The 25,462-nt window shown below is 41.5% G+C and overlaps 1 protein-coding gene across 1 annotated transcript; it reads left to right on the top strand.

Annotated features, from left to right (window-relative positions):
• The first annotated feature begins 2,888 nt into the window (after positions 1–2,888).
• Positions 2,889–24,610, top strand: greb1 (growth regulating estrogen receptor binding 1). Its single transcript, XM_069173783.1, has 33 exons — positions 2,889–3,042; positions 3,267–3,374; positions 3,684–3,860; positions 4,071–4,253; positions 9,057–9,155; positions 9,328–9,450; positions 10,909–11,064; positions 11,236–11,358; positions 13,755–13,940; positions 14,226–14,362; positions 14,633–14,885; positions 15,007–15,135; positions 15,219–15,431; positions 15,782–15,979; positions 16,081–16,264; positions 16,387–16,570; positions 16,670–16,806; positions 16,923–17,274; positions 17,410–17,525; positions 17,715–17,920; positions 18,085–18,652; positions 18,806–18,962; positions 19,055–19,157; positions 19,391–19,546; positions 19,714–19,850; positions 19,936–20,097; positions 21,732–21,936; positions 22,067–22,229; positions 22,368–22,486; positions 23,071–23,303; positions 23,959–24,159; positions 24,306–24,424; positions 24,528–24,610. The coding sequence occupies exons 1-32, from the start codon at positions 2,889–2,891 to the stop codon at positions 24,375–24,377; spliced, it is 5,694 nt and encodes a 1,897-aa protein (XP_069029884.1). The 3' UTR covers positions 24,378–24,424; positions 24,528–24,610.
• Positions 24,611–25,462: the final 852 nt, after the last annotated feature.

Raw genomic sequence — 25,462 nt, 5'->3', positions numbered from 1 at the left:
GTGGTGGGAACAGGGCCTGAGGGGTCATAAAACACCACAATAGTGTCTCTCTCCCCAGGGTGAAAGGGAGGCAGAAAGAGAAGAGGAAGGGGGAGATGAAAGGATCTCCCACTTCCACGTCGAGCAGAGAGGGTGGAGGGAGGAAGATGGGAGGAGAAAAGATCAACAAAGCTTCCTTAAATGTTTTACTTACAGCTTATTTCTGTCATCCCTGCTGCACATCTTCCTTTTGTATGTCTCAGGTCTCTTGGGGTTTGTTAGGAACACATCCAGTCCTACCAACAGAGAGTACTTAAGAATAAATTCAGGGTCCATAACAAAGTAAGAGTGCATGTGCAGCGAGAAATTAAAGATGGAGATCGGCATTTTCACAGGACAGTACAAATCCCAACGTTAGGTTCCTTTCTGTGCTTTGAGAATCCATGTTTTAAAGCACAGTGTTTGACATTATAGCAGACACAAATATTTAGCTGCATCTACTGGATCCCATTACAGTGCCTGCTGAAAAAGAATCTGTTTGGTCTGTAACAATAGTGAATCACTTAAATATTTGGTAGGAATTCAGTTTTCTACACTAAGTAGCCACAGGGTCTTACCGGACAGATTAAAGTAGAGACAGTTTTAAATATTTTAGACTGACAACACTTGGTTATTTGATTTCTCATTTGGTCAGAAGCTGCACATTCTGGTTACGATTCAGTAAAAGGTGGAATACACCTCTGTGCTTTAATCTTCTCTCTTCCCATTTCCCTCCCTGTCTCTTCTTTCTGTGGTTGTAAAAGAAGATCAGTCTGCTCTTTGGTTGAAGGTGTGATTACTTCCTCTCAGTGCTGGCTGTGTTATGACAGGGCTTTTTGTCTTCCACCCTCTGTCTTTCTACAAGGTGGCGCAAGGCATTAAAAGTCTGCACAGCTTCTTTACATATGAAAGTGTGGAAGCAGAGGGTGGCTAGTAAGGAAGGCAGGTCTGTGTGTGTGTGTGTGTGTGTGTGTGTGTGTGTGTGTGTGTGTGTGTGTGTGTGTGTGTGTGTTCATCTCTGTTGTGAATTTCAGCTTTTAACTTTATTTTAGACATGTTTAGAGAAAACCTTTACGAGTGTAGCTGCTGGCATGTGTAGCTGAGGTTGTATTTGTACTTTTTCTGCCAGAGATTAGGGCAAAAGTGCATTTTTTTTTTTAAGGGTCAGAAAAATACAAAAATTCCAGACTAATATTAATATTGCCGTTTATGTCCTTTTTTCCCCCACATTTTTAAATTACACACAGCATTTATAACATATACTATGTATAATGTAGTTGTTTGATCAGTTCAAATTTGCTCCGCTATAACGTAAATAATTTTTTTTGCAATATTGGTCTTAATATGCTGAATGTAGTTTTATCCACAGAGCCAAAGTGCCTACAGAGTCTGTGAAGGCTTTTAACACATTCACTATCAACCCATTTATGAAAGATAAACATAAAAACCAAGAACTGCAGTAATCCATTACAACTGTCTGTTGCGCAGTGGGGTGTGGAACATAACCTGGGGGGAGCACAAATGCGGGATCATGTAAAAGTCTAAAAGGAAGATTATTTTTTTCTGTTGAAAAAGCAGATGTAAAGATTTCCTTATTTGGTTTCTGCTTAGATTTTTTTTCTCCTGCTAAAGTGGCGCAGGCTGTTTTTTAACTTTGCAATTAAATGGTAAATATAAATGTTTTTACTACCAGGAGATGAAGTACATGGTTTTGTAAAGCAGTGTATCACTTTTTGGTTTTGTTTTATCTTAGTTGTTTCTTTTTATATATCTTTTACCTTGTTCATTGCTGCTGAACTGATGAGTTGCCAACTCAATTTCGTTGTATTTTTTACAATGAGAACAAACTGCCTTATGTCCTTTGGAGACAGAGAAAGCTCTGTTTTTAATTGATCTCTAAACCTTTATGTTTATAATTTGATCTGATGAGTTTCATATCATATTTTCTTTGACTTAGCTTTTGACTTAAAATGCTGAAAGGCCTTGAGGACTGTATTGTATAACACACACAGCTCTAAGTCTGTAATCAGTCAACGAGCCAGTTGGCTCTGTGTGTGTGTGTGTGTGTGTGTGTGTGTGTGTGTGTGTGTGTGTGTGTGTGTGTGTGTGTGTGTGTGTTGCAGATAGCATATGGGCAGTCAGGTTTAGAGAAAGGGGATTAAGTTGGTGTTTACAATCCAACCCTAGTCTTACCCTCCTCACTGACCCAATTTGTTTGTTGTACAATACATTTCAATCTGACAGAAGTTTTCTCTGAAGAGAAGATGTGCGAAGTGAAACAGGGAAGGAGTCAAAGCGAGAGAGTTGCACTTGGAGGGAAAGTGGAAAAACAGAGAGGGAGTAGCGTCTAGGTCAGAGTGTCCTGACTCTTGTCAGTTCAGCTGATTTCAGATCATGCTGTCTGGACAGACGCCATCCACCACTAACCACTGTTAAACCTGTGTGTGTTATGTGTGAGTAGATGTGATGTGTTTATGTGTATGACTTGACAGTATTAAGAAGGGCATTTCATCTTAATATCAGGGGCTTCAGCATATGGAAACAAGATACATTGATTGTGTTCTGTCATTTATGATACATAACCTATTTTACAGCTGCATTCTTTTTCTACCATCACCTTTTTCCTTCTCCAAAGTACCTCATTAGTCCTTTTTTCCCTCTAAAACTAAAACCGATATTGCTTTAATACATAATGACAATGGATAATAAAAACGACTGCTGAATCTGTTTTTACAGTATCTCTAAGCAGCAAAGTATGACTTTCATTTTTGGTAAATGGTAAATGGTTAATGCGAACAAAAACATACCACCATCAGCTTTTGAAAATATCTTTTCAGTGTCTAAGGTTACTTTGTTTTTTCAGGACACCAATGGGGAACTCTTATGCAGGCCAGCAGGGGACCACGCGCTTTGAAGAGGTCCTCCATAACTCGATTGAGGAATCACTAAGGTCGAACATTGTTGTGCCTCGACCTGTCTTCTCTCAGCTATATCTCGAGACAGAGCACTCATTGCCACATGATGGTAGGTTGCATGATACACAAGCGTGATATTAAGTTCAGGAAAAGGGTTTAATAATTTAGTTTGAATCCCAACCTCATTATTACCTTTGAAGCCAAATTTTACATTTTACAACATCGTCCCAATTTACTGCCAATCTACTTGCACACAAATCACCCTGTAATGCTTTTTTTTCTTGTCACTTTTGTTCCCCGCTAAAATTGAATGCTTGTTTCTGTCTCCAACAGGCCGTACAGAACAGGATGATGAAGATGATGAAGATGGCTCCGAGTCAAACAGCCCTCCAATACCCTACCAGATGAATCCCCCACCTGAAGGATGCTGCACCATAGACGGTATGTACACATATACATTATATACTCATAAAACTAATAATCACACACCCTCCACATTTTTAAGATTTTGCACTTAATTGAAATAACACTTGGCAATAAGATGTGAACTAAGATGTGTGAAATGTCCTGGATGTATGCAAAGGTCAGTTTTGTGTGAACTATTCTCAATTTGGCACTTGAGGTTAGCCTCCTGCATATTGTATCCCATTGCTCATCTTATTTATGCTATAATAAGGCAAAAATATTTAGAATTTAAACAACCAAACCATTTTCTAAAAAGGCTCTATGCTTGTGTTTTCCTCCCTACAGGTTTTTGTCAGGCAGGCAGGGACCTGCGTTTGTCCTCTCTGGCATCAGATCCCTTGGAAGTGCCCCCTGGGTTCATGCTAGTTGGGATAAAATCTCCTTCACTTCCTGAAAACCTGTTGTTGTGCGCCGTGGACCGCCGCTTCCTGCCAGACGAACGGGGTTCCAACGCACTGCTGGGTGAGGCAGGAGGTTTGCAAAGACAAATTTTATTGTTGTTTGTTGAAAAGTGAAAAAGGCTTCAAAATGTCGTATGGTCGGGGATGACGAAAACAACCTTATTTTTGCATTGCAATACATTCATGCCATTCTCCATATGTGTCCCTTCTTGCGACACATAAACAACTTCCTGTTGTAGTCATACTTTCTCTTTATGTGTGCTCAATCCAGGCTTTTCAGGAAACTGTCTGGGCTGCGGAGAGAAAGGTTTCCGCTACTTCACAGAGTTCTCCAACCACATTAACCTGAAGCTTAGCACCCAGCCCAAGAAACAGAAGCACTTGAAGTATCATCTGTATCGAAACAGCCAGGGCATGCTGGTCAAAGGGGCTTCCATCTGCTGGAGGGGAATCGGTAAGGCGTGAATACAAGTGTTGTAATGTACTTGGCAGCTGAATGGATGTTCGGATTTTAAGGTAGTGCAGACAGTGATTTCACAGATGATCAAAGAGTTCTTTTGCACATTGATTTACTGCAACATTTACTCAGACCTGCCAACATGCATGCATTTTGTGTGGCAGGTACGTATTTTGACAACAAAATACGCTGTTACAATCTGTTGCTCGAAACCAGGGGTCTCTAACCCGTTGCTCGCAAGCTATGAGTAGGTTGTTACCCGTTTCTGAGTAGCTCGCTGAAGGTTCGAACTATGCAATGTTTCCAATACATAGACTTGCTTGGGTGGGCCGCCCAGGTTTAATGAGGGCTGACCAAGTATATTTGGTGATCCATGTAACCTGTCAGAGAGAAGGACGCTATCAACACCATCGATTAACGAGTGGACAATCTCCCCTCGCTCCCTTCCCGTGTCTGCTCCGCACCGTGTCAGTGCACATTGAGCTCCGCCGTGCATGAAACACAGAGGACTGTAACCAGCATGACTGTTAATGTCTGCAAAAGACAGCAGAGACTCTTCACTCTAAGCTGAAAAGAAACGGGTGCTCATAAATTAGATAATAACACACTCTGGAAAGTATTCACAGCGCTTCACTTTTTCCACATTTTGTTATGTTACAGCCTTATTCCAAAATGGATTAAATTAATTTTTTTTCCTCTAAATTCTACACACAATACCCCATAATGATAACGCCAAAGAAAATATTTTTAGATTTTTGCAAATCTATTAAAAATAAAAAAAGGGGAAGAAAAAAAAATCACATGTACATAAGTATTCACAGCCTTTGCCATGACACTCAAAATTGAGCTCAGGTGCGTCCTGTTTCCGCTGATCATCCTTGAGATGTTTCTACAACTTGGTTGGAGTCCACCTGTGGTAAATTCAGTGTATTGGACATGATTTGGAAAGACACACACCGTCTATATAAGGTCCCACAGTTGACAGTGCATGTCAGAGCACAAACCAAGCCATGAAGTCCAAGGAATTGTCTGTAGACCTCCGAGACAGGATTGTATCGAGGCACAGATCTGGGGAAAGGTAGAGAAAAATGTCTGCAGCATTGAAGGTCCCAATGAGCACAGTGGCCTCCATCATCTGTAAATGGAAGAAGTTTGGAACCACCAGGACTCTTCCTTGAGTTGGCCGCCTGGCCAAACTGAGCGATCGGGGGAGAAGGGCCTTAGTCAGGGAGGTGACCAAGAACCCGATGGTCACTCTGACAGAGCTCCAACGTTGCTCTGTGAAGAGAGGAGAACCTTCCAGAAGGACAACCATCTCTGCAGCACTCCACCAAGCAGGCCTGTATGGTAGAGTGGGCAGACGGAAGCCACTCCTCAGTAAAAGGCTCATAACAGCCTGCCTGGAGTTTACCAAAAGGCACCTGAAGGACTGTCAGACCATGAGAAACTAAATTCTCTGGTCTGATGAAACAAAGATTGAACTCTTTTGGCCTGAATGCCAAGCGTCATGTTTGGAGGAAACCAGGCACCGTTCATCACCTGGCCAATACCATCCCTACAGTGAAGCATGGTGGTGGCAGCATCATGCTGTGGGAATGTTTTTCAGCGGCAGGAACTGGGAGACTAGTCAGGATGGAGGGAAAGGTGAATGCAGCAATGCACAGAGACATCCTTGATGAAAACCTTCTCCAGAGCACTCTGGACCTCAGACTGGGGTGAAGGTTCATCTTCCAACAGGACAACGACCCGAAGCACACAGCCAAGATAACAAAGGAGTGTCTTTGGGACAACTCTGTGAATGTCCTTGAGTGTCCCAGCCAGAGCCCAGACTTGAACCCGATTGAACATCTCTGGAGAGATCTGAAAATGGCTGTGCACCGATGCTCCCCATCCAACCTGATGGAGCTTGAGAGGTCCTGCAAAGAAGAACGGGAGAAACTGCCCAAGAATAGGTGTGCCAAGCTTGTAGCATCATACTCAAAAACACTTGAGGCTGTAATTTCTGCCAAAGGTGCTTCAACAAAGTATTGAGCAAAGGCTGTGAATACTTATGTACGTGTTATATTTTCGTTTTTTATTTTTAATAGATTTGCAAAAATCTAAAAAAAAAACATTTTTGCGTTATCATTATGGGGTGTGTATAATTTTGAGGAAAAAATTAATTTAATCCATTTTGGAATAAGGCTTTAACATAACAAAATGTGGAAAAGGTGAAGCGCTGTGAATACTTTCCAGATGCACTGTAAATACAACATTTTTGGCTGGACCGCAAAAGCGAGGCCAGAGCTATAAAGCGAGTGTCTGTCACTGAGTGAGTGAGAGATCGAAGGTTTATTGCAGTTCAGCTGAATGCCACAGGTCTAGGTTTTGACCTAGATATGTTTTTCTTTCAGGTGGGCAGGGGACCCCAACTGAATCCAATATTAAATCTTGTATAAGAATGCTTTATTTAACACTATTTAAACCAGTTTGGCCACACATGAGTTGTGTGTGCTGCAGCAGGCATTTAGGAAACATCTGTGTAATTGTAGACACAGAAAATAACCCATTTCTGGGAATCTCCAGACTTCCCCACCAGTCTGCAATACTGATGTTCACATCCGTTTTCAAGGATCAGCAGATAATAACTGAACTTTGAATGATATGCATGTTCAGAGTAATGTCTTATGTATGTGTATTGGCATGTGTTGTGAATTGAAAGGGATCAAATTAAAACAAAAAGGCCAATACTAGCTATATGTTCAGGTATATCCCCAGGATAAAAAATATCATGACATAAGGAAGTGTTCACTCCAACATGTTCTGATGGAGAGATGTATTAAATCAATTCATATTTTTTAGAGGAATGAAAGCAATTTTGCGTCACCTCAGGTACATATGAAAACAAGATGGGAATAGGAAGACTATGTGACCATACATGAGGAGTGCATGTATTAGTAGTTGTTCACTGCCTTGTGTGGGTGGTCTTTACTGTTTTAGTTTGTACGTCAGAAGACATTCTTTTGTTAACATTTTGAAGCAGGTGGCGATTGATCAAATGAACTGTCCATCTGGTGTGTGTGTTGTTGTTCTTTGACACTATACGTCCACTCATATTAAGACTGCAAATGAAAAACATTGCAACCTTCAAATGACTACACTGAAGACTTGATTACCTGAAAGAAAGGGGCCTTCATACATGGCTATGTGTTTGGAAGTGTGGTGTTAGTGTCATAAAAGAAACTAAAATAAAGCTGTCATTCACATCCTGTATTTCCAGACAATAAAAAGTCTAAAAACTTGTGTTGATCTGGAAGCTATGAGTGTACAGGTCCATATGTACCAGATGAACAGGTAGTAAAGCCTTCAGGACAGATAAAAGGTGAGAACGCAGAATATTCACAGAGGCCACAGCCTGGAGGTAGCCCACCAAACTGTAAGCGTGTGAAATGACTTCACCTGATGAAAAGACTCTAACCCTGTAGTTTTTGTCTTCTTAAAGACCCTCTCTAGTGAAAAATCAAGTTCTGAACTGTCAACTTGTCCATGTGGTGTTTTTATATTCTAGAGGACTTTTCCTGGGTGAAACAAACAGTCAACTCCACGGTTCAGAATTTTAGTTTTGGAACAGCAGTGCCAGTCTGTCAATCTCAAGAACACAGATTCAGACTGCAGTTTCATACGTCACACAAAAAAGGAGACAATCCCATGAACCTGCAGGGTGGGGTTTTACATATCATCAAACTGTCAAATCGAGCTGGAGAGCAGAGGGTGGGGATAGAGGGGCGGGCAATTTGCACACTCATTGATTTGTGCGTACAGAAATAAGCCAAAGGTATAGACATTTTCATCTCCAGCCACTGATAAGCATTTGGGGATTTTCTTGGGGGGGGGGGGGATCCGAAAATATGCAGTTTTGATGAACAGAGGTTTGTTTTTAAGAACTTAGTCAACTTCAATGTTGTTATCCTCTTCCTGTTGTTTATTCTTTATTTGTTAATCCTGTAGTTTGGGAGGGAAAGAGTTCGGTTTAAGAGTTTAGTGCGACGGAAATCAGACCTCTGGGTATCTGTGACTACAATATTGCCTGTCAGGTAATCCCTTAATTGTCTTTTTCAAAGCATGCAGAAGTGTTGATATTGAAGAGTCTGGAATATACAACATGGTCACAGATTAATCCCTCTCCCTGGAAAAAAATTGTTTTTGCCACACAGCAACGGATCTCTCGATGCTAATAACCTAACCTGAGTCGAACTCAGTGCATGGGCCTGTGGCGAGTCGAACAACCTATCTTGACTCATTCCTCATTAAAAGAAAACACACTTTTGTCAGACCCTTGCTTTGGTAAAAGAGGGATGTTACACAGGAGAAAGAAGGAGAGGGGGTTCCTGCAGATTGAAGCAGAAATACCATCCATCGAACACACAGACAGTCTTAAAGTCCTTTTATACCAGTCATTCACTTTCCCTTGTTTCTCCTCTTCTGCTGAAGGGCTTTCTCATTTACTTCTAACATTCACTGGCTGAGTGTTTGTATTAGTGTTGCTCTGGAACTTCTTTTAAGAAGTTGGTTTATTGTGTTATCTGGATTTCTGAACTGTCAGTACATGATACTAAAGTCCGATGAGGTTCCAGGCCTCAAACCTCAAAGTTGGCAGACAGTGCTTCTTGGAACAGTTTCTCTTTCCCGAAGTTACAGACATGTATGCCCACCCACACCTACCCACAGATGTACGCATACATACACATCTCATAATAATGAGTTGTGTCATAACCAATGTGTTTGTGTCTTGTTGGCTATAAAACTTGCGGTGTGTTTCAGATGTCAGTATGAGACCAATGAGGTCCAGTGTCCCGTCGGATAAACAGCCACCAAACCAGTCTTTGACTCACTCGTCACACACACCTGGCACCTATACAGGTAACAGAAAACACACGTTAGTAAAAACATGTGTTGGTGGTAAAACTGTATTTTAAACAGGTGGGAATGGACAGAGAAGGCAATAAGTAATTATCACAAATAGTTTTTCATTAAAGGTCGCTGTTACTAATGTTATTAAATATTTTTTATTCTTATGTCTCTGTAAATGCAGGATCACATGTGGAGCCACAAACAGCTTATGTCCCCTCCGTGCTGATAAATGACAGCCATGCTGTTCCCTCCATTGCCCAGCCACCGTTAAATCAGTCAGGGCCTGGCAGACCCTCAGCCATAGGTACAGATTGTGCTCCAGCTCTTGATTCCAGTTTATACCTGCAAGGATTGTGTATTTATGAAGAGTTATTTGAAAGAGTTTCAGACATTAATTTAGTTATATTAATTAAGGTATGTTGATTCCTATCACAACATGGGTGTGAGGAACAAAACCTTGAAGAATTGGGTTTATTGAGCATTTAAATAAGAAACCTGAGCCCCTCTCAGAGAATGTACCTGAACCCACTAATATCTTGCCACTTTTACATGATGAAATTATTGAAAAAAGGACTGAAAAATTATGGAGGCAATATTAATCTAGTGAGACAGAAGTATCTTGTTCCATTACCTTGATTCAGCACTGTTCACATTCTTACTTCTCATACACAATGATGTGATATATATATTTCATAAACCTATTAAATGTGAATAAGATAATAAAATGAATCACAAACTAAGTGTGTGAACAGTAACTTACTCGCGAAACTCTCCAGGACTTTTTCAGAAATATAGTTTAAGTTAGAAGGAAATCTGACACCTCACAGTGCCTGCAAATAGGGGTTTAAACTTGCAGACAATTGTGGCTCGTGTCAAATAGTGCACAGTGCAGAATTTTTCTGCTTCCTGTTTTATCCAGATTTCTTACTGTCATCAGACTTCTTGTGTGCATGTAAATGTGGTCAGTCTGCTGTCAGTAAGCCCCTCCTCTGGGTGTCTTCACACCTCTGAAAGGGAGAGCTGCTGCCACCACTAAACAGTGTGTGTGTTATGACACCCCTGCTATACAGGAGCCAGCCAGCTGCATTGTGTGTTGGGGGGTTGTCCTTTGTTTTCCCTGCTTTCATTTGCCAACATTTGGGGCACTAAACTTCTTCCTCCCTCTTTTCTCTTCTGTCTGTCTGACTCTCTGTCTCTCTCCCTCAGTATGTCACCTCTATAAACCACGGCTGTAAAATTCCCTCTCTGTCTCATCTTTTTTTCCTGCTTTCCGTCTGAATGAAGCTTCCTTCCTGTCAGTGTTGGGTTTTTTTAATGGCCCTTTTAACAAGTGGACCTTTTACGTGTCTCCATCATTACTGCACTTCAACAGCCAACTTGGAGGAAAAGACAGATTAACGCATGACTAAAATACAACTCTTTTCCATTACCGTACCAACAGAAGTCCATCCTGAAACATAATTTATATTGATGTGTGTTATTAGAATGAGAAAAGTGACTCTTGTGCTTTGCAGGAAGTGGTTCCTAAAGCAAACTGACACTGAAAAACAACAACAACAAAAAAGCAATTTAACAAATGAACAGTTGCAAATATTAAAGCAAGAATCGTAACTTCTGAGCAGCTGGGAAAAACCTTTTTCAAATGTATGTACTGTATATATCTATGAGCCTGATGTAGATCAGCCTCAGTTACTACATTGTAAAGATTAAAGGTTTTTAACCTGATATGTATTTTTTTTTTTTTTTTTTTTTTATCCTCCAGGGCCTCATGCTGGCCCCCCAAAAAAGAGGCACAGGGGCTGGTCGCCTGAATCATCTGCCAACACTCTGCCAGAGAGCACTGTGAAGACACCACCATCTTCATCAGCCTCATCAACAATGGCAGTATCCTCTGTCATCACTAACGGAGCCAGATCAGGTACAAATAGAAGAATAAGAGGAGGTAAATGATGAAGTTAGAAACGCACGAGAAAATTATGTGACATATTAATTTCATGCTAAAATGTGTTTGCAATATATTTGTGTGCTACTTTATGTGTTTGTGTGTATTTTAAATGTGTTTCTGTTCTCCCTTACCATCTGAATTCAGAGACTATGGCGCTGCAAAGTTCATCGCAGGGGTCCTCAACTCTTCTTTCTCCCCCTGGGCTGCCTGTAACAGTGCCTGATCAGCTGCTACACACATGCAGACTGCAGCCTGTCATATTCAAAGGTTAGAGGACTGATTACTTTGGTGATTTGTATTGATAAAATACACGTTCTCTGCTGTTTTTCTATTAGAAACACGCAGAGAACTTTACTGCCACGCCCACGGTATGTGCAATTGTAGCCTACTGCTGTTGTTAAATTGCACAAGATGTATACCAATGAAAGTGTTCACTAACTGATCAGAGTCATTATTGATTAGCTGGTGTTTGGTGATCAGTACCTGTTAGTACTGAACCTTCTCAAGCACATGAACAGGTGAGTTTTTCATTTACAGACCAACAGATGGCAATTTGAGCTTGCGTCTCCTCACAGGTTAGAGGTCAGCCAACACCCGCGGGTGTTTCTCAGCCTTTCAGTCTGCTCCCCTCCACCCTTTTCACCCCTTTGTGTCACCTTTTAACTCATCTCTCTGTTTTAACATCTCATTCATCACTTACAGTGGGTACGGAAAGTATTCAGACCCCTTTCAATTTTTCACTCTTTGTTTCATTGCAGCCATTTGCTAAAATCAAAAAAGTTCATTTTATTTCTCATTAATGTACACTCAGCACCCCATCTTGACAGAAAAAAACAGAAATGTAGAAATTTGCGCAAATTTATTAGAAAAGAAAAACTGAAATATCACATGGTCATAAGTATTCAGACCCTTTGCTCAGTATTGAGTAGAAGCACCCTTTTGAGCTAGTACAGCCATGAGTCTTCTTGGGAATGATGCAACAAGCTTTTCACACCTGGATTTGGGGATCCTCTGCCATTCTTCCTTGCAGATCCTCTCCAGTTCCGTCAGGTTGGATGGTGAACGTTGGTGGACAGACATTTTCAGGTCTCTCCAGAGATGCTCAATTGGGTTTAGGTCAGGGCTCTGGCTGGGCCAGTCAAGAATGGTCACACAGTTGTTCCGAAGCCACTCCTTTGTTATTTTAGCTGTGTGCTTCGGGTCATCGTCTTGTTCGAAGGTCTACCTTCGGCCCAGTCTGAGGTCCAGAGCACTCTGGAAGAGGTTTTCTTCCAGGATATCTCTGTACTTGGCCGCATTCATCTTTCCTTCAATTGCAACAAGTCGTCCTGTCCCTGCAGCTGAAAAGCACCCCCATAGCATGATGCTGCCACCACCGTGTTTCACTGTTGGGATTGTATTGGGCAGGTGATGAGCAATGCCTGGTTTTCTCCACACATACCGCTTAGAATTAACGCCAAAAAGTTCAATCTTGGTCTCATCAGACCAGAGAATCTTATTTCTCATAGTCTGGGAGTCCTTCATGTGTTTTTTGGCAAACTCTATGTGGGCTTTCATATGTCTTGCACTGAGGAGAGGCTTCCGTCGGGCCACTCTGCCATAAAGCCCCGACTGGTGGAGGGCTGCAGTGATAGTTGACTTTGTGGAACTTTCTCCCATCTCCCTACTGCATCTCTGGAGCTCAGCCACAGTGATCTTTGGGTTCTTCTTTACCTCTCTCACCAAGGCTCTTCTCCCACGATTGCTCAGTTTGGCTGGACGGCCAGGTCTAGGAAGAGTTCTGGTCGTCCCAAACTTCTTCCATTTAAGGATTATGGAGGCCACTGTGCTCTTAGGAACCTTGAGTGCTGCAGAAATTATTTTGTAACCTTGGCCAGATCTGTGCCTTGCCACAATTCTGTCTCTGAGCTCCTTGGACAGTTCCTTCGACCTCATGATTCTCATTTGCTCTGACATGCACTGTGAGCTGTAAGGTCTTATATAGACAGCTGTGTGCCTTTCCTAATCAAGTCCAATCAGTTTAATTAAACACAGCTGGACTCCAATGAAGGAGCAGAACCATCTCAAGGAGGATCAGAAGAAATGGACAGCATGTGAGTTAAATATGAGTGTCACAGCAAAGGGTCTGAATACTTATGACCATGTGATATTTCAGTTTTTCTTTTTTAATAAATTTGCACAAATTTCTACATTTCTGTTTTTTTCTGTCAAGATGGGGTGCTGAGTGTACATTAATGAGAAATAAAATTAGCTTTTTTGATTTTAGCAAATGGCTGCAATGAAACAAAGAGTGAAAAATTGAAAGGGGTCTGAATACTTTCCGTACCCACTGTATCTGCCCTTCACCTCACTAACCTACCATCTTTCCATTTCCTGTATTCTCATCCCCACTATTTTCCTCATTTGGGAATAGGTGGAACTACATTTCCCCACCACTTGATCCTGTACAACAACTGGTCTCTATTTTTGTTAAGACTTCATTAAAGTAACTGGAAAAAAACACAGTACACCTGTTGGATTAAATAAAAAGTCAGGTTACATTTTAAATTAATAATAAATAAATAAATACATAATAATAATAATAATAATAATAATGAGGAATAAATTGGGTGCACAATGATTTTTCCACCCAATTTTTAAATGTGCACTTTTCATTTTTACAGGTCACGGCTCTCTTCCTCAGCTGACTGGCAATGTGAGTGAAGTGCTCGTCAGCTCTCTGCTCCAAAGTTGTTATCTGAGCTCACAAACACTCCCCAGAGTCTACCAGCACTATGGACCGTCACGCATTCGGCCACTGTCCATAGAGAAGCAGATTCTACTCACAGTCTACTACCTTGTTCAGCTAGGTTGGTGTAAAATGTTCTTCCAGAATCACAATGTTATACTACATAATTTTTAGTACCAGTGTCGTGTTTTTCATTAAAAAAAAGAAAGAAGTAATTCAATCAAAACTATGGCTTCACACTTGACCAATATCATCCTTACAATGAAGTATTATGTGAAAAAGCTCAAGTTTAATGAATCTAGCTTTTGTAGTTGCTAAACTAAAAACATATTCTATGAAACTACTATAAGGTGTTTTGAATGAGTGAATCGTTTTATTCACCACACAATGACTGATTCCTCCCCAGGCCCCGATCAGGTGCCGCTGATTCAGGACTTGGAGCAGATATTCATGAGGTCATGGAGGGAGTCCCACCTCAGTGAGATCAGACACTACCAGCAGCCTCAAACACCAGGAACCCAAGGGAGACACTATGGCATAGAGGTCAGACATGACATGAAAAAAAAAAAATCTCCAAAAAGGAAAATGCATTAGCAAGTACAAAAATAAGTTACTGGAATTTAGGAGACCTTAAGGTCCAGTTATATGTGTGACTGTCTTCCAGCTCCACAGAAAGCATTTAAACTTTTCTGTTGACATGAAGCACAGAGAAGCATTAGTTGTAATTCTCTTGATGTGACATATTACAGAAAAAATACTGACGACAAGACAGAATATAACTGAATAAATACAAAAATTTGACTCTGTCTCCAGACCGTCTCTACCTTGCCTGGGCTCCCCCAGAGCCAACCCGTGTCGCCCAGCCAGCTTCCCTGGCTCGCCCAGCTAGCGGCATCGTCCTGCGGAGAGGGTGTGGTGGTGTTAGGGGAGGAAGTCGGATCTTTGGCTCAAGGCCTCCAACAAACATTCAGCAGGTTAATGGATGGACGGCTTGAACACACCAACTATGTGGTCATCATTGTCAATGCAACGGGACAGGAAACACAGTCCTGTGTGGTAGTTACAGGTGGGAGCCATATTTTCATATGCCTTTGTGCAGTATGTGAGACTGTGGTGAAGTTGTCCTGAGAATTTGAATAAACAACATAACAAAAGTTGATTTAGATTAATATATGCCTGTCTTGCAGGTAAACATCAGTGTCGGGCCCTGGCAGAGGGTATGTTTTCTCCTAGTGAGGGTTTGAAAGAAATCAACCATCAGCTCTCCACTGGTGTTGCCCAGGAACTCATCCACTACTGCAATTCCCTCGGACAAGGTGGGTGCCTGACTATCTGTGGCATAACTATGTGCGTTTTAGTCAGAATTCATTAACATGTTGTCCGGCTTTTGTTTTCTCAGACGGTGATATGGATTCCATTCTGGAGAGTGCCAGTGTGTACAGCAATGAGTCATCTCCCTTATCCAGCAGCCAGGACTCAGCTGAGGAGAAGAGTGTTAAAAACACACAAAGCCCCAAAGGCACACCCAGTCCAAAGGATTTACATACACAGAGTTCAAAAGACTTACTCAGCCCTAAAGAGGCAGCTTCAAGTCCCAAAGACACCTGTTCAGGTAAGACACACATTAAGTTGTATACGAAATATGGAATGAGTCTCCTTCATTACAATAATGTCAAAATGCCCTGAAATGTTGAATAGGGCTTGGATTAGATCAGGCAGATATCATGTATAGGTTACATTAGATTTCCCCCCAGTTGTTTTTCATGCTATTTACATTTTTAACATCACATATGTTAACTTTATGAATTTGCTTTAGTCTCTGCTTGAGTTGTTTTCTCTTCGCTCTGCCTTTTATCTGTCATTTTTGTTTCTCCTTTTGCCAGAAAATGTGCATAGATAAGACCAGGACAATCATAATGTCTTCAAAATGTATGTTGTGAATTTGTGTTTGTGTGTGTGTAGAATACTCTGCAGAATGGGGTGAGGTTCGTCCCATACAACTGGCAGTGGCGAGAAAGCTGCTGTCTCATGTTTGTGCTATAGCAGACTCCAGCACACAGAATCTGGACCTTGGCTCCTTTGACAGGGTCAGCTTCCTCATCCTGGTCCCACCCTCCGAGGTCACTTTTCAGCAGACTGTTCTCCACCTCTGGAGCTCTGGTTAGTCTCTTAGTTCAATGTCAGTAACTAACTGTATCACGAAAAGACACAAGGAAAGATTGTTTGACCTGTACTACTCTCTCTGTCTTGGTGTATCTCAGGTGTCCTTCAGGAGCTTGGGAGTTTAGACCAGGAGTGTGTGTCTCAACGAGAGGCTGAGCGTTATGTGATCAAGATGGACCAGAGTGCTCAGGCCCGAATTGACCATGTCATCCAGGAAGCAAACAGCAACTCCTGCACACTGTACATCCTGGTCCATGACCATGCCCATTGGGATATCAGCAGGTGCATATGAGACGGAACAAGAAAGATACTATTTGATCACTTGTCATTGTTGCATCTGCATAACAACCTCGTACAAAATCAAAGCAGTCAAGTGTGTGGCTCTGTCTCTTTCTCTCACTCAGTGCATCCTACAGCAGCTCAGACAGTGGTTTGGGTCTGGTGGACCAACTGTTAAACTCCAGACAGGTCAGAGATGCTAAAAACATCCTGATTCTTCATGTCACCTCGTTCCCCTTTGCTCTTCAGACACAGTGCACCCGCATCAGCCCTTACAACGAGATCCACTGGCCTTCTGCATTCAGTAATGTAAGACTAAACTCTGCGTGTGACAGATACTCCTCTCGTTACTCTAACATGCAGTGGCAGTATATATATGGAGTCACAAATAACTGATTGTGTGTGCAGGATGTGGACCTGTATCATGAGAAGACACGGTACTTTGGTGTGTCTGAGCTTCTAGACTCGACTCGTTCAGGGAGCAGCCTGCCCCTGATGCGTTATGATTCCTCCTTTGAAAACATGGCATCTACCCTGGAAGAAAGGTAGCGCACTCACATATGCTTAATCTAGAAAAACACCCTTTGCTTAAAAACAAATTTAAAATTACACCAAAAATGCAGTAAGAAGCCCTTACAATGTTTAAATTCCTTGTTTCCAGGTTTCCAAAGCTGCACAGTGCTGTGATCCGGACTACAGTTTTGATCCAACACTACTGTGTCGCTCTGATGGCTGCATCTGGCAGAATCTGCGGTTCCCACAATCTCCACAAGCACACCTCTGTGGAGACCATGGAAATTGTACAATCCCTGCTCACTGCTGCCCAACAATGTCCTGCTCATCATGGTCACATGATCCTGCTGCGGATCCCCTCTTTGGCTCTGGCAGCATGGGCCCACTGTCGACTGTCCAGAGTGAGGAGGCAGCTGGGTCTGGAGGAGAGTTTTGAAATTATTCTGGGGAATCCCAACCAAGCTTTGAATATTGGACAGACATTCACTGATCAGATCAAGGTGGGGTAGTAGGTCATAAAATACGGGATAAATATTTGTATAGATAGATGAGCTCACAAGTACAGAAATATAAAGACTGTGACATACTGTGGAAATTGTGTTTTTTTTTTACTTGTGTTTATGTGTGTCCTGTAGACTTGGCTGAAGGTTCAGGATGCTGACTGGGTTCCTCGTACCTACTTGGAGCTGGAGGCCCTCCCCTGCATCCTGATCCTGTCAGGGTCCGAGCCACTAGGAGAATCACTGCCCAGGTGCACACACTTGAGTTTTAATCAAAAATCCCTCACTTTGACCTAAAAATCCTTTACAGAGTTTTACCTTCCACGTGTTGCTTTGTACCATTTGATTTAAAAAAAAAAAAAAATAGTAACCCCAGAATTTCTTGCAGGAGAGCCAAAGAAGCTTTTGGATGTTAAACAGTGAAATAATTCTACCCACAGGTCACTGAAGCACTGTGACCTTCGAGTGATGAGCTGCTCCTACCTGCAGCGTACCACACTGGAACAGGAGCTGGGACTGGCTGCTTATCTAGTGAAGGCAGAGTCACGACCCCCACACAACCCAGGACCAGGAAGTGACCAGCTCGAAAGTGATCCCGAAAAACTCGGCAGCACTGACAATGAAGAGGAGGAGGGACAAGAGAACGGTGAGATGATAACCACTTACTGTATTTAAATTGTGATATGTAAATAGATAAAGTCACTGTTTCAATAAATGATGATTACTTATGGTTTTAAGAGTGATTTCAGCTGATTCGGTTGGTAATTTAAAACAGTTTTTTTGCTCCTTTCTCTCTCTTGCTATTTCCAGGGGACTCCCCCTTGTCAACGAGCCAGCCGCTCCAGTCAGGCCAAGACAGTGGAGCAATAGAGCCCCTCCCTGCTCAAACCACCACCTCTCCGAATGTCCAGAAAGGCACCGTGGACACCACACAATCTCCCTCACGATCACAGACTAAACTTCAGCCCCAGTCCTCGTCTCAGTCTTTTCCATATCCTCAACCTGCACCACACCACCAAACCCAACCTCAAGTTCAAAATCATTCCCAGGCCCAGCCAGTCTCCCAGCTGCAGCTACAGCCAAATCAAATTCAGGCATCATCTCAAACAAATTCTCAATCTTACACTCCAATGCCGCCTCAGCAGCAGTCTCTTTCCCAGATCCAAATACACTCTAAATCCACATCCTCGGGCTCTTCGTCCCCACGAGCCTCCTCTCCTCACCTGAGCTGTTCCTGGGCACGAGGAGTGAGTCGTCCGCCTTCGGTGCTCCTCCCTCGTGCCCTCTACGACAGTATCACAGCCAGTGACAGCAGCGGGCTTCCACGATGTACTTCATTCTTGCCACACATGTCTGTTGCATGGGCGAGCAGCTTCAGGTAGAAGAAACATTTATTATTTTTCACTAGTACAATGCAAACCTCATCTTTAACAATTGTTTAAATTTCTTCATCTAAAAGTCCATAGTATATAAATGAAACTTGGAAGATAAGCAATTTTTTTAATGAATGAACCATGTCTTTTGTGTGCAGGCCTCTGCTGAGTAAAATGATGACATGTACAGAACAGTCACTCTATTATCGTCAGTGGACGGTCCCTCGCTCTTACCATATGGACAGTAGCAATCGCACTGAGGGCCGAAGTGGCAACTTTCACCCTCGCAGGTTGCTGCTCAGTGGACCCCCACAGGTATTTTCTGTCTTTCTTTCTTTTGTTCAAACTTATGCTCATGCTGCACTGTATATTTACATTATTTTCTTGTGTGTTTTTTCCATGGTCAGGTGGGTAAGACGGGAGCATACCTACACTTCCTGGGTATTCTTTCTCGCATGCTGATCAGGCTGATGGAGGTGGACATCTACGATGAAGAGGACATCAACTGCAGTCAGTATATTTGCGGCATACCTACAGCATGTAACTTATGGAGACTATACTTATAAAAACACAGCTTCAATTAATTTTCTATATTTTCTTCTGGTTCTCCAACCCTTTAGTGTTTCAATTCTGCTAAGATCTTTTGATAGTAACACAACTAAATACGGTTCTAGTCTTAACTATTCATAGTTGCTGTAAACTTGTGTGTAATGCAAACGTTTGTAAATGTGTTGGGTATTTAGATGCCCAGGCTGGGGGTTTGCAGTACCACCCACCTAATGCTTCCTGGCCCAACCCAGACGCTCTGAAGATGATGCCCTTTGACTACACCATCCATGACCCCAAATATGAAGAAATCAGCATGATATATTGTCCTGGATATAAACCCAATGCTGAGGGTGAGCACAGTGAGGAAAACACTCAGACACTGACACCATGTCAATATATTAACTCTCTGCCACAACTGCCTTTTTTCGTGTTTTTTTTCCTTTAAAATCAAATGGAGACCTTTCGTTAGAAGTTACTTGTGTATTTAATCGTCCCTTTCCTCTGTTGTCTCCTCAAGGAAATCCTGTCCGGCAGGAGGATGTGTACCTACATAGGCGGACATCCAGGATCAAGCTGTCCAAGTATGCAGCCTACAACACCTATCATCACTGTGAACAGTGTCATCAGTACTTGGGCTTAAACCCCAGATATCAGGTCAGCATCCGAACGCACAATGTGAGAACACACTCAAATTGCTTTTGAAATGTAAACGTGACAGTTGTCTCTAATTATAATACAGATGTATGAGTCAACACTGCATGCCTTCACATTCACCCATCTACTGCTTGGAGAGGAGATCCAGCTCTACTTCATCATCCCAAAGTCTAAAGAGCACTACTTCAGCTTCAGCCATCCAGGAGGCCAACTGGAGAGCATGCGGCTACCTCTCATTTCTGAATGGGTATGTCCTTTGTCACTGAAACATGAACCTCATATAACTTGCAAAGGGAAACCAAATGAATAATGTCGATAATAACAATAAATTGTGTGTCTGGTACACCAGTGATGCCCCTGAGAATCCTGGATAGACCTTTTTAACAACAGACATTGGTTTGTCACAGAAGGGCGAGCGTGAGCGTGGAGGTCCTGCTTTTGTGCATGTTGGTTCACTGTCGGGGCTTACAGGGACACTAAATATAAGTTAGCCATCATTAATAAACCTGCGCATTACTTACTGTGACAATTCAAAATGTCTGCTGTGAAGAAGGTCTATTGTTTTTCTCTAACTTCATGAACCATTTGCAAATTTTAATGGAGAGTTAAATGAAAATGTTAAAACATATTCTGAATGATACTTAGCCATTGTCTGTTGTAAAGGACTCTTGAAGACCTTCAGCTGTCTGGTGACAGGTCTTGCAGTTTGTAATCTGCTTGATGGAGTTACTACAGTCTGTGCAGAGGCAGACAGAGAAATAATTGCACAGACGGGCAGCTCTGTGTAATATAATGACAGTGTTAGAGTACACTCGCAGCAAATTAAGGCAATTTCAGAATATTACATTCAGTTTTAAGTTCATTGAAATTTAGTTTTAAACTAATAAAATCCAATTTCAAATCATACTTTTCACATCAAGTTTTTCAATGCAGTTTTTTAAGGTAAATAGTACAAATTCAAATTGTGGGATTAAAACGGGTTTTGTTTTATTTAATTTATTTTTTTAATGCAATTAAAGTTGAGAAAATCAAATATAAACCATTCAAATTCAGTGTCACACATTCCCCAGTGCTGATGTCCAGAGTGACAAATCAAGCTATATAATAAGCTACGTTTATTACAGGTGATCTATTACAATAAGCTTACATTTTCAACAACCCAACAGTGAGTGTGGACATCGGTAGATTAAGAGGGTCTGAGTTTTACTGTCCTGACAGTAAACGGACCAAAATGTTCCATCTACTGTTTATCTGACATTATTGAGAGTAAATGTTGTTATGATAAAACACAAATCAGAATTATCTAGAAATGATGTGTCATTTTAAAGTTTTAAAATCTCTCATGCTTCACTATGTCCTCCTCTTTGAGCATTTTCATCCAAAATGATCAAACAGTTATCAACCTCAAGATCCTTTTAGTCCAGAATGTAGTGCAGGTTTGGCCACAGAGCAACACCCTCATTGCACCACTAGTGGGTGCAACTGGCTAAACTATGGCTCAAATTGTCCTTCTTGTGCAGCAGTTCTAATTGATTTTTATAAAAATGTGTACACAGAAGATTCCTGTTTGGGACGACATTATTTGAAATAACATGGCATAACACCAGAAAGGTTTTGCTCACAACAGTAAGAGATGTTCTGATTGTATCATATTGTTTTTTTTGTATTATGTATCTTTCTTTATAAACCGCTTGGGTCTCCCCAACCTTATATTGGAAACTGCTGCTCTAGCCTGCAAACACAGACTCTCTCTCAACTTCCTTTTTTCTCTTTAGCATTGTCTTAAAATACCAAAATGTGAGTTGGTGTTTAATTTTTTTTCCAATGAATAAAGTTTTATAAGTTATTCTAATATTTTTCTTTCCCCCCACACTTTTCCAGAGCCCAGACTGCATCAAGAGTCCAATCTTCACCCCGACCACTGGTCGTCACGAGCATGGTCTGTTTAACCTGTACCATGCCATGGATGGAGCCTCACATCTACATATCCTGGTGGTCAAAGAGTACGAGATTTCCGTCTACAAGAAGTACTGGCCAAACCATATCATACTGGTGCTGCCCACAGTCTTCAATGGAGCTGGAATAGGTATGTTACTGCTACTACAGGGATTACATAAATTTATTATATTTTTAATACTGGCATGCAGTTAAACTGACGCACAGCTGTTATTTTCATAGTCAATGAACTTATTAACTAACACCCGATGCTCATGTAGGAGCCGCTCACTTCCTGATTAAGGAACTTTCATATCACAACTTGGAGCTGGAGCGTGGTCGGCGTTTGGAGGGACGGGGCATAGCAGGTGACGTCTGGCCCTTCATCATCATGGCCGATGACTCCTGTGTTATGTGGAACACAGTAAACCTCAACGCACGCAAGTACATACTGACACATTATCTACAGTTTATTAGTTTAGCAAGTTTGAAGGATGAAATAGCTGCTGCTTGTGTTAGAAGTAAGAATGTGTTATCACTTTGGGTTTAACACAGCCATTCTTTGATTTTTGCCGTTGTTAGTGGTCCAGTGGAGCACAGTGTGTCACTGAAACAGGTCTTACAGCACATGGAGGCCTGTCCGGACCTAGCCCACTATGGTCTGTGTGGCGTCAGGAAGTGGAGCAGCCGTGGACTCACAGGTAGTGGCCAAAATGTCAGAAAGCAATACAGAATTTCTTTCCTTAAAAACAAAGAGCAAAAAGTACATTTTAACCCGTGAATAAAATATCTGTAGCTTTGTATTGTACAACAAATTACAGCCTCAACAATCCTTAATATTTAATTTAATCACACACTCAGTCTCATTGAAAATGTAACACTTTTTAGCTTCACTAAGGCTCTTGTGTTGGACTGAACAGAATACTTCAAAGTCGTTAACTTTAACAATGAATGTTCATAAAGATGAACGCTCTGGAGCTCTCAGGTTTCTACTTGTTAGAGATGCTGTAGATTTCAGCTTGTTATGTCTTCATTGCCTTCTTGTTCACCTTTAGGACTTGACAGATTTTTTTAAAACAAAGTTCATGGGAGTCTAGCCTCAGGCCACAGTATATATCAGATACTGTGATTAACTGGGAATGGATTCTAACAAACTAAAATTGTTTGCATTTTGATAGTTTATGAGTTAGCATAATATTGTGTGATATAAAGTGTGCTGCAAACACACTTACCTGTCTTATAAATAAAATAATGTTGCAGTTGCTTATTCTTGTTTTTGAACCAGGTCATAAACAGTGGGAGCCCTTCTCCAGTGGTCACCTCCATGACTTCCTCCTCCTCAATGTCGACCGGAGCCAGAACGTCCAGTACAACCAGAACCGCTTCACCTGCCATGACGTGGACTTCACCCTGAGGCTCCACAGTGCCGGGCTGCTTGTCTGCAGGTTCAACATCTTCAGCGTCATGAAGAAGCAGATCGCCATAGGAGGATACAGAACATTCATCACCAAGACCAAGGTAAGGGCTGAAGAATCATAATAAATGACATATTAATCCCATTAATAATAATAATTACTTCTTCACTTAATAGTTAGTTGCACATCACATAAGACAACCTTAGAAGCTACACAGGGCCAAATGATAACCTGAATATGACATAATAACACATAATTTGTGCATTTTATATTGAATGTAGATGAACATTTAACATAAATACTAGAATTCATATTTTACTTTTACTTTCTCTCAAAATCTGTTTGTTTCCTGCAGAATGGGCTTTCACCTATACAAATCCACAGACATTTAGAATTTACCAGACCACAGAGACTGTAGAGACTACAAAACTCTAATGCTGTTCTCTAACACATTAGCAATTTAGAAATCAACAGCCAGTAAATGTGAAACAACAGTTTACATGTATTCAGCATGTAATGAAAGATATTTTATCCCAGTTACAGTACTATTTGGTAAGTGCAAACACGTTAAATAAACACGTTTTATTCTTGACTCGGTCAAAAAGTCAGGAGCTTGACTGATTTGCTCTTTTCATGTTGACTTGCATTTTAGATACAGCATTAAATTATACGATTTAAGAAAGAAATGTGTGAATGACGTGAGCACCGTCAATTGCATAGATCTTTGTTATTAATTAAAAAATGTTTAATATCTCCAGATGACAGATGTTACCACCTCAGTGGGACTCTCGCAATACATCTGTGCCCCCGACAGCAAGCACCTTTTCTTGGCTACACCAGCTCAGCTCCTCCTGGAAAAATACCTCCAACACACCAGCCAGAAGCTGTTTCCACTCAGCACCAGGAACTACACACACCCTGTACTGTCTGTGGACTGCTACCTCAACCTGGGACCAGAGGTACACCCACACACACACAGACAAGCATCTAGACATATGGACAAACAAAAAGAGAAGGACACACAGAATCACAGATTTATGAGTAGAAGTACTGGTTAAAAGCCACACTGTTCTTGCCTCCCGCAGGTAACGGTGTGTTTTGTGAGTTCCAGACCTCATTCTGTCAACATCAGTACCACGGGGTTGCTGTTCAGCGGCCTTCTTCTCTGTTTTGCTGACTCCTTTGTGACTCCTGGGTTCCTCAAGAAGTTCACCTTTATTAAAGGTACAACAGCAAACCAAATACAGACAATAAAACATATGCGTGACCTCCACAAAATGATGTACTTGACTGATGCCCTTCTCCCTCTTATCTACCTCCTGTTCAGATGCAACTCTGTGTGTCATCAGTGCAGATCGTAGCTCGTTGAGGCAGACGGTGGGCAGGCTGGAGCTGGAGGAAGAGTGGAGGTTCAGGTTCAGTGACGAATTCCAAACGGCCAACGCCAAAGAGGACCGGCCGCTCCTCTTCCTGACCGGAACACATATATAACTGAAACAGGTGTACACAAAGAGTTGCAAGCCTGACTTTGGTTGCCAAAGATAAGAAACGAACTAAAGTGTTTTTTTGCAGCATGACAGTTCGTACTAACACGTGTTCTGATTGGACAATGCAAGTTATTGAAGGAACACTATCCGCGTTACCAAAACCTCTGAGACCAACAGGAAATGTGGAAAGAATATAAACCACTGACCATTACATGTCACCACAAACACACTCAAATAGGATTTGGAGGAGGAGTCTTTTCAGTAAACCTCATGAAATTCTGTTTAAAAAGGGAATTGTTTACATTTACTGTGATTTCTGTGCTACTCCATAAAACCGCTTCATGCTCATGTTTTATTCAGCACAGACGTAAGCAAAAAGGAAATTAAATTAATGCATTTTTACCTTTTAAGTAATTTCAGTCCTGCTTTTGGATTTCGTGTGCAGGTTTAGTTGTTCAGAATTTCTTATTGCAATATCAGTGTTCAGACTCCTTCAGAGGGGACTCAACACGGGAAGCTTTAAAAAGGGTTGACACAATCATCTGTGTGCAATTTGTAGCCGATTTTTGGCACCATTTTTATAGTGTGATTTTTGTTTTTTGTTTTATATACAGTGGTGTGAAAAAGTGTTTGCCCCTTCCTGATTTCCAATTTTTTTTGCATGTCTGTCACACTTAAATGTTTCAGATCATCAAACAAATTTAAATATTAGTCAAAGATAACACAAGTAAACACAAAATGCAGTTATTAAATGAAGGTTTTTATTATTAAGGGA

This window comes from Embiotoca jacksoni, unplaced genomic scaffold, assembly GCF_022577435.1.
Source record: "Embiotoca jacksoni isolate LCO1_2020_lvr unplaced genomic scaffold, fEmbJac1.0.p SCAF_6, whole genome shotgun sequence".
Classification (NCBI taxonomy): Eukaryota; Metazoa; Chordata; class Actinopteri; family Embiotocidae; genus Embiotoca; species Embiotoca jacksoni.
This window is presented reverse-complemented; position numbering and strand designations above follow the sequence as displayed.

Coding starts and splice junctions, on each gene's coding strand:
- greb1 (XM_069173783.1), top strand. CDS start 2,889: ATGGGGAACTCTTATGCAGGCCAGCAGGGGACCACGCGCTTTGAAGAG. Junction 9,156..9,327: donor CACACCTGGCACCTATACAG/GTAACAGAAAAC, acceptor CTGTAAATGCAG/GATCACATGTGGAGCCACAA. Junction 9,451..10,908: donor TGGCAGACCCTCAGCCATAG/GTACAGATTGTG, acceptor TTTATCCTCCAG/GGCCTCATGCTGGCCCCCCA.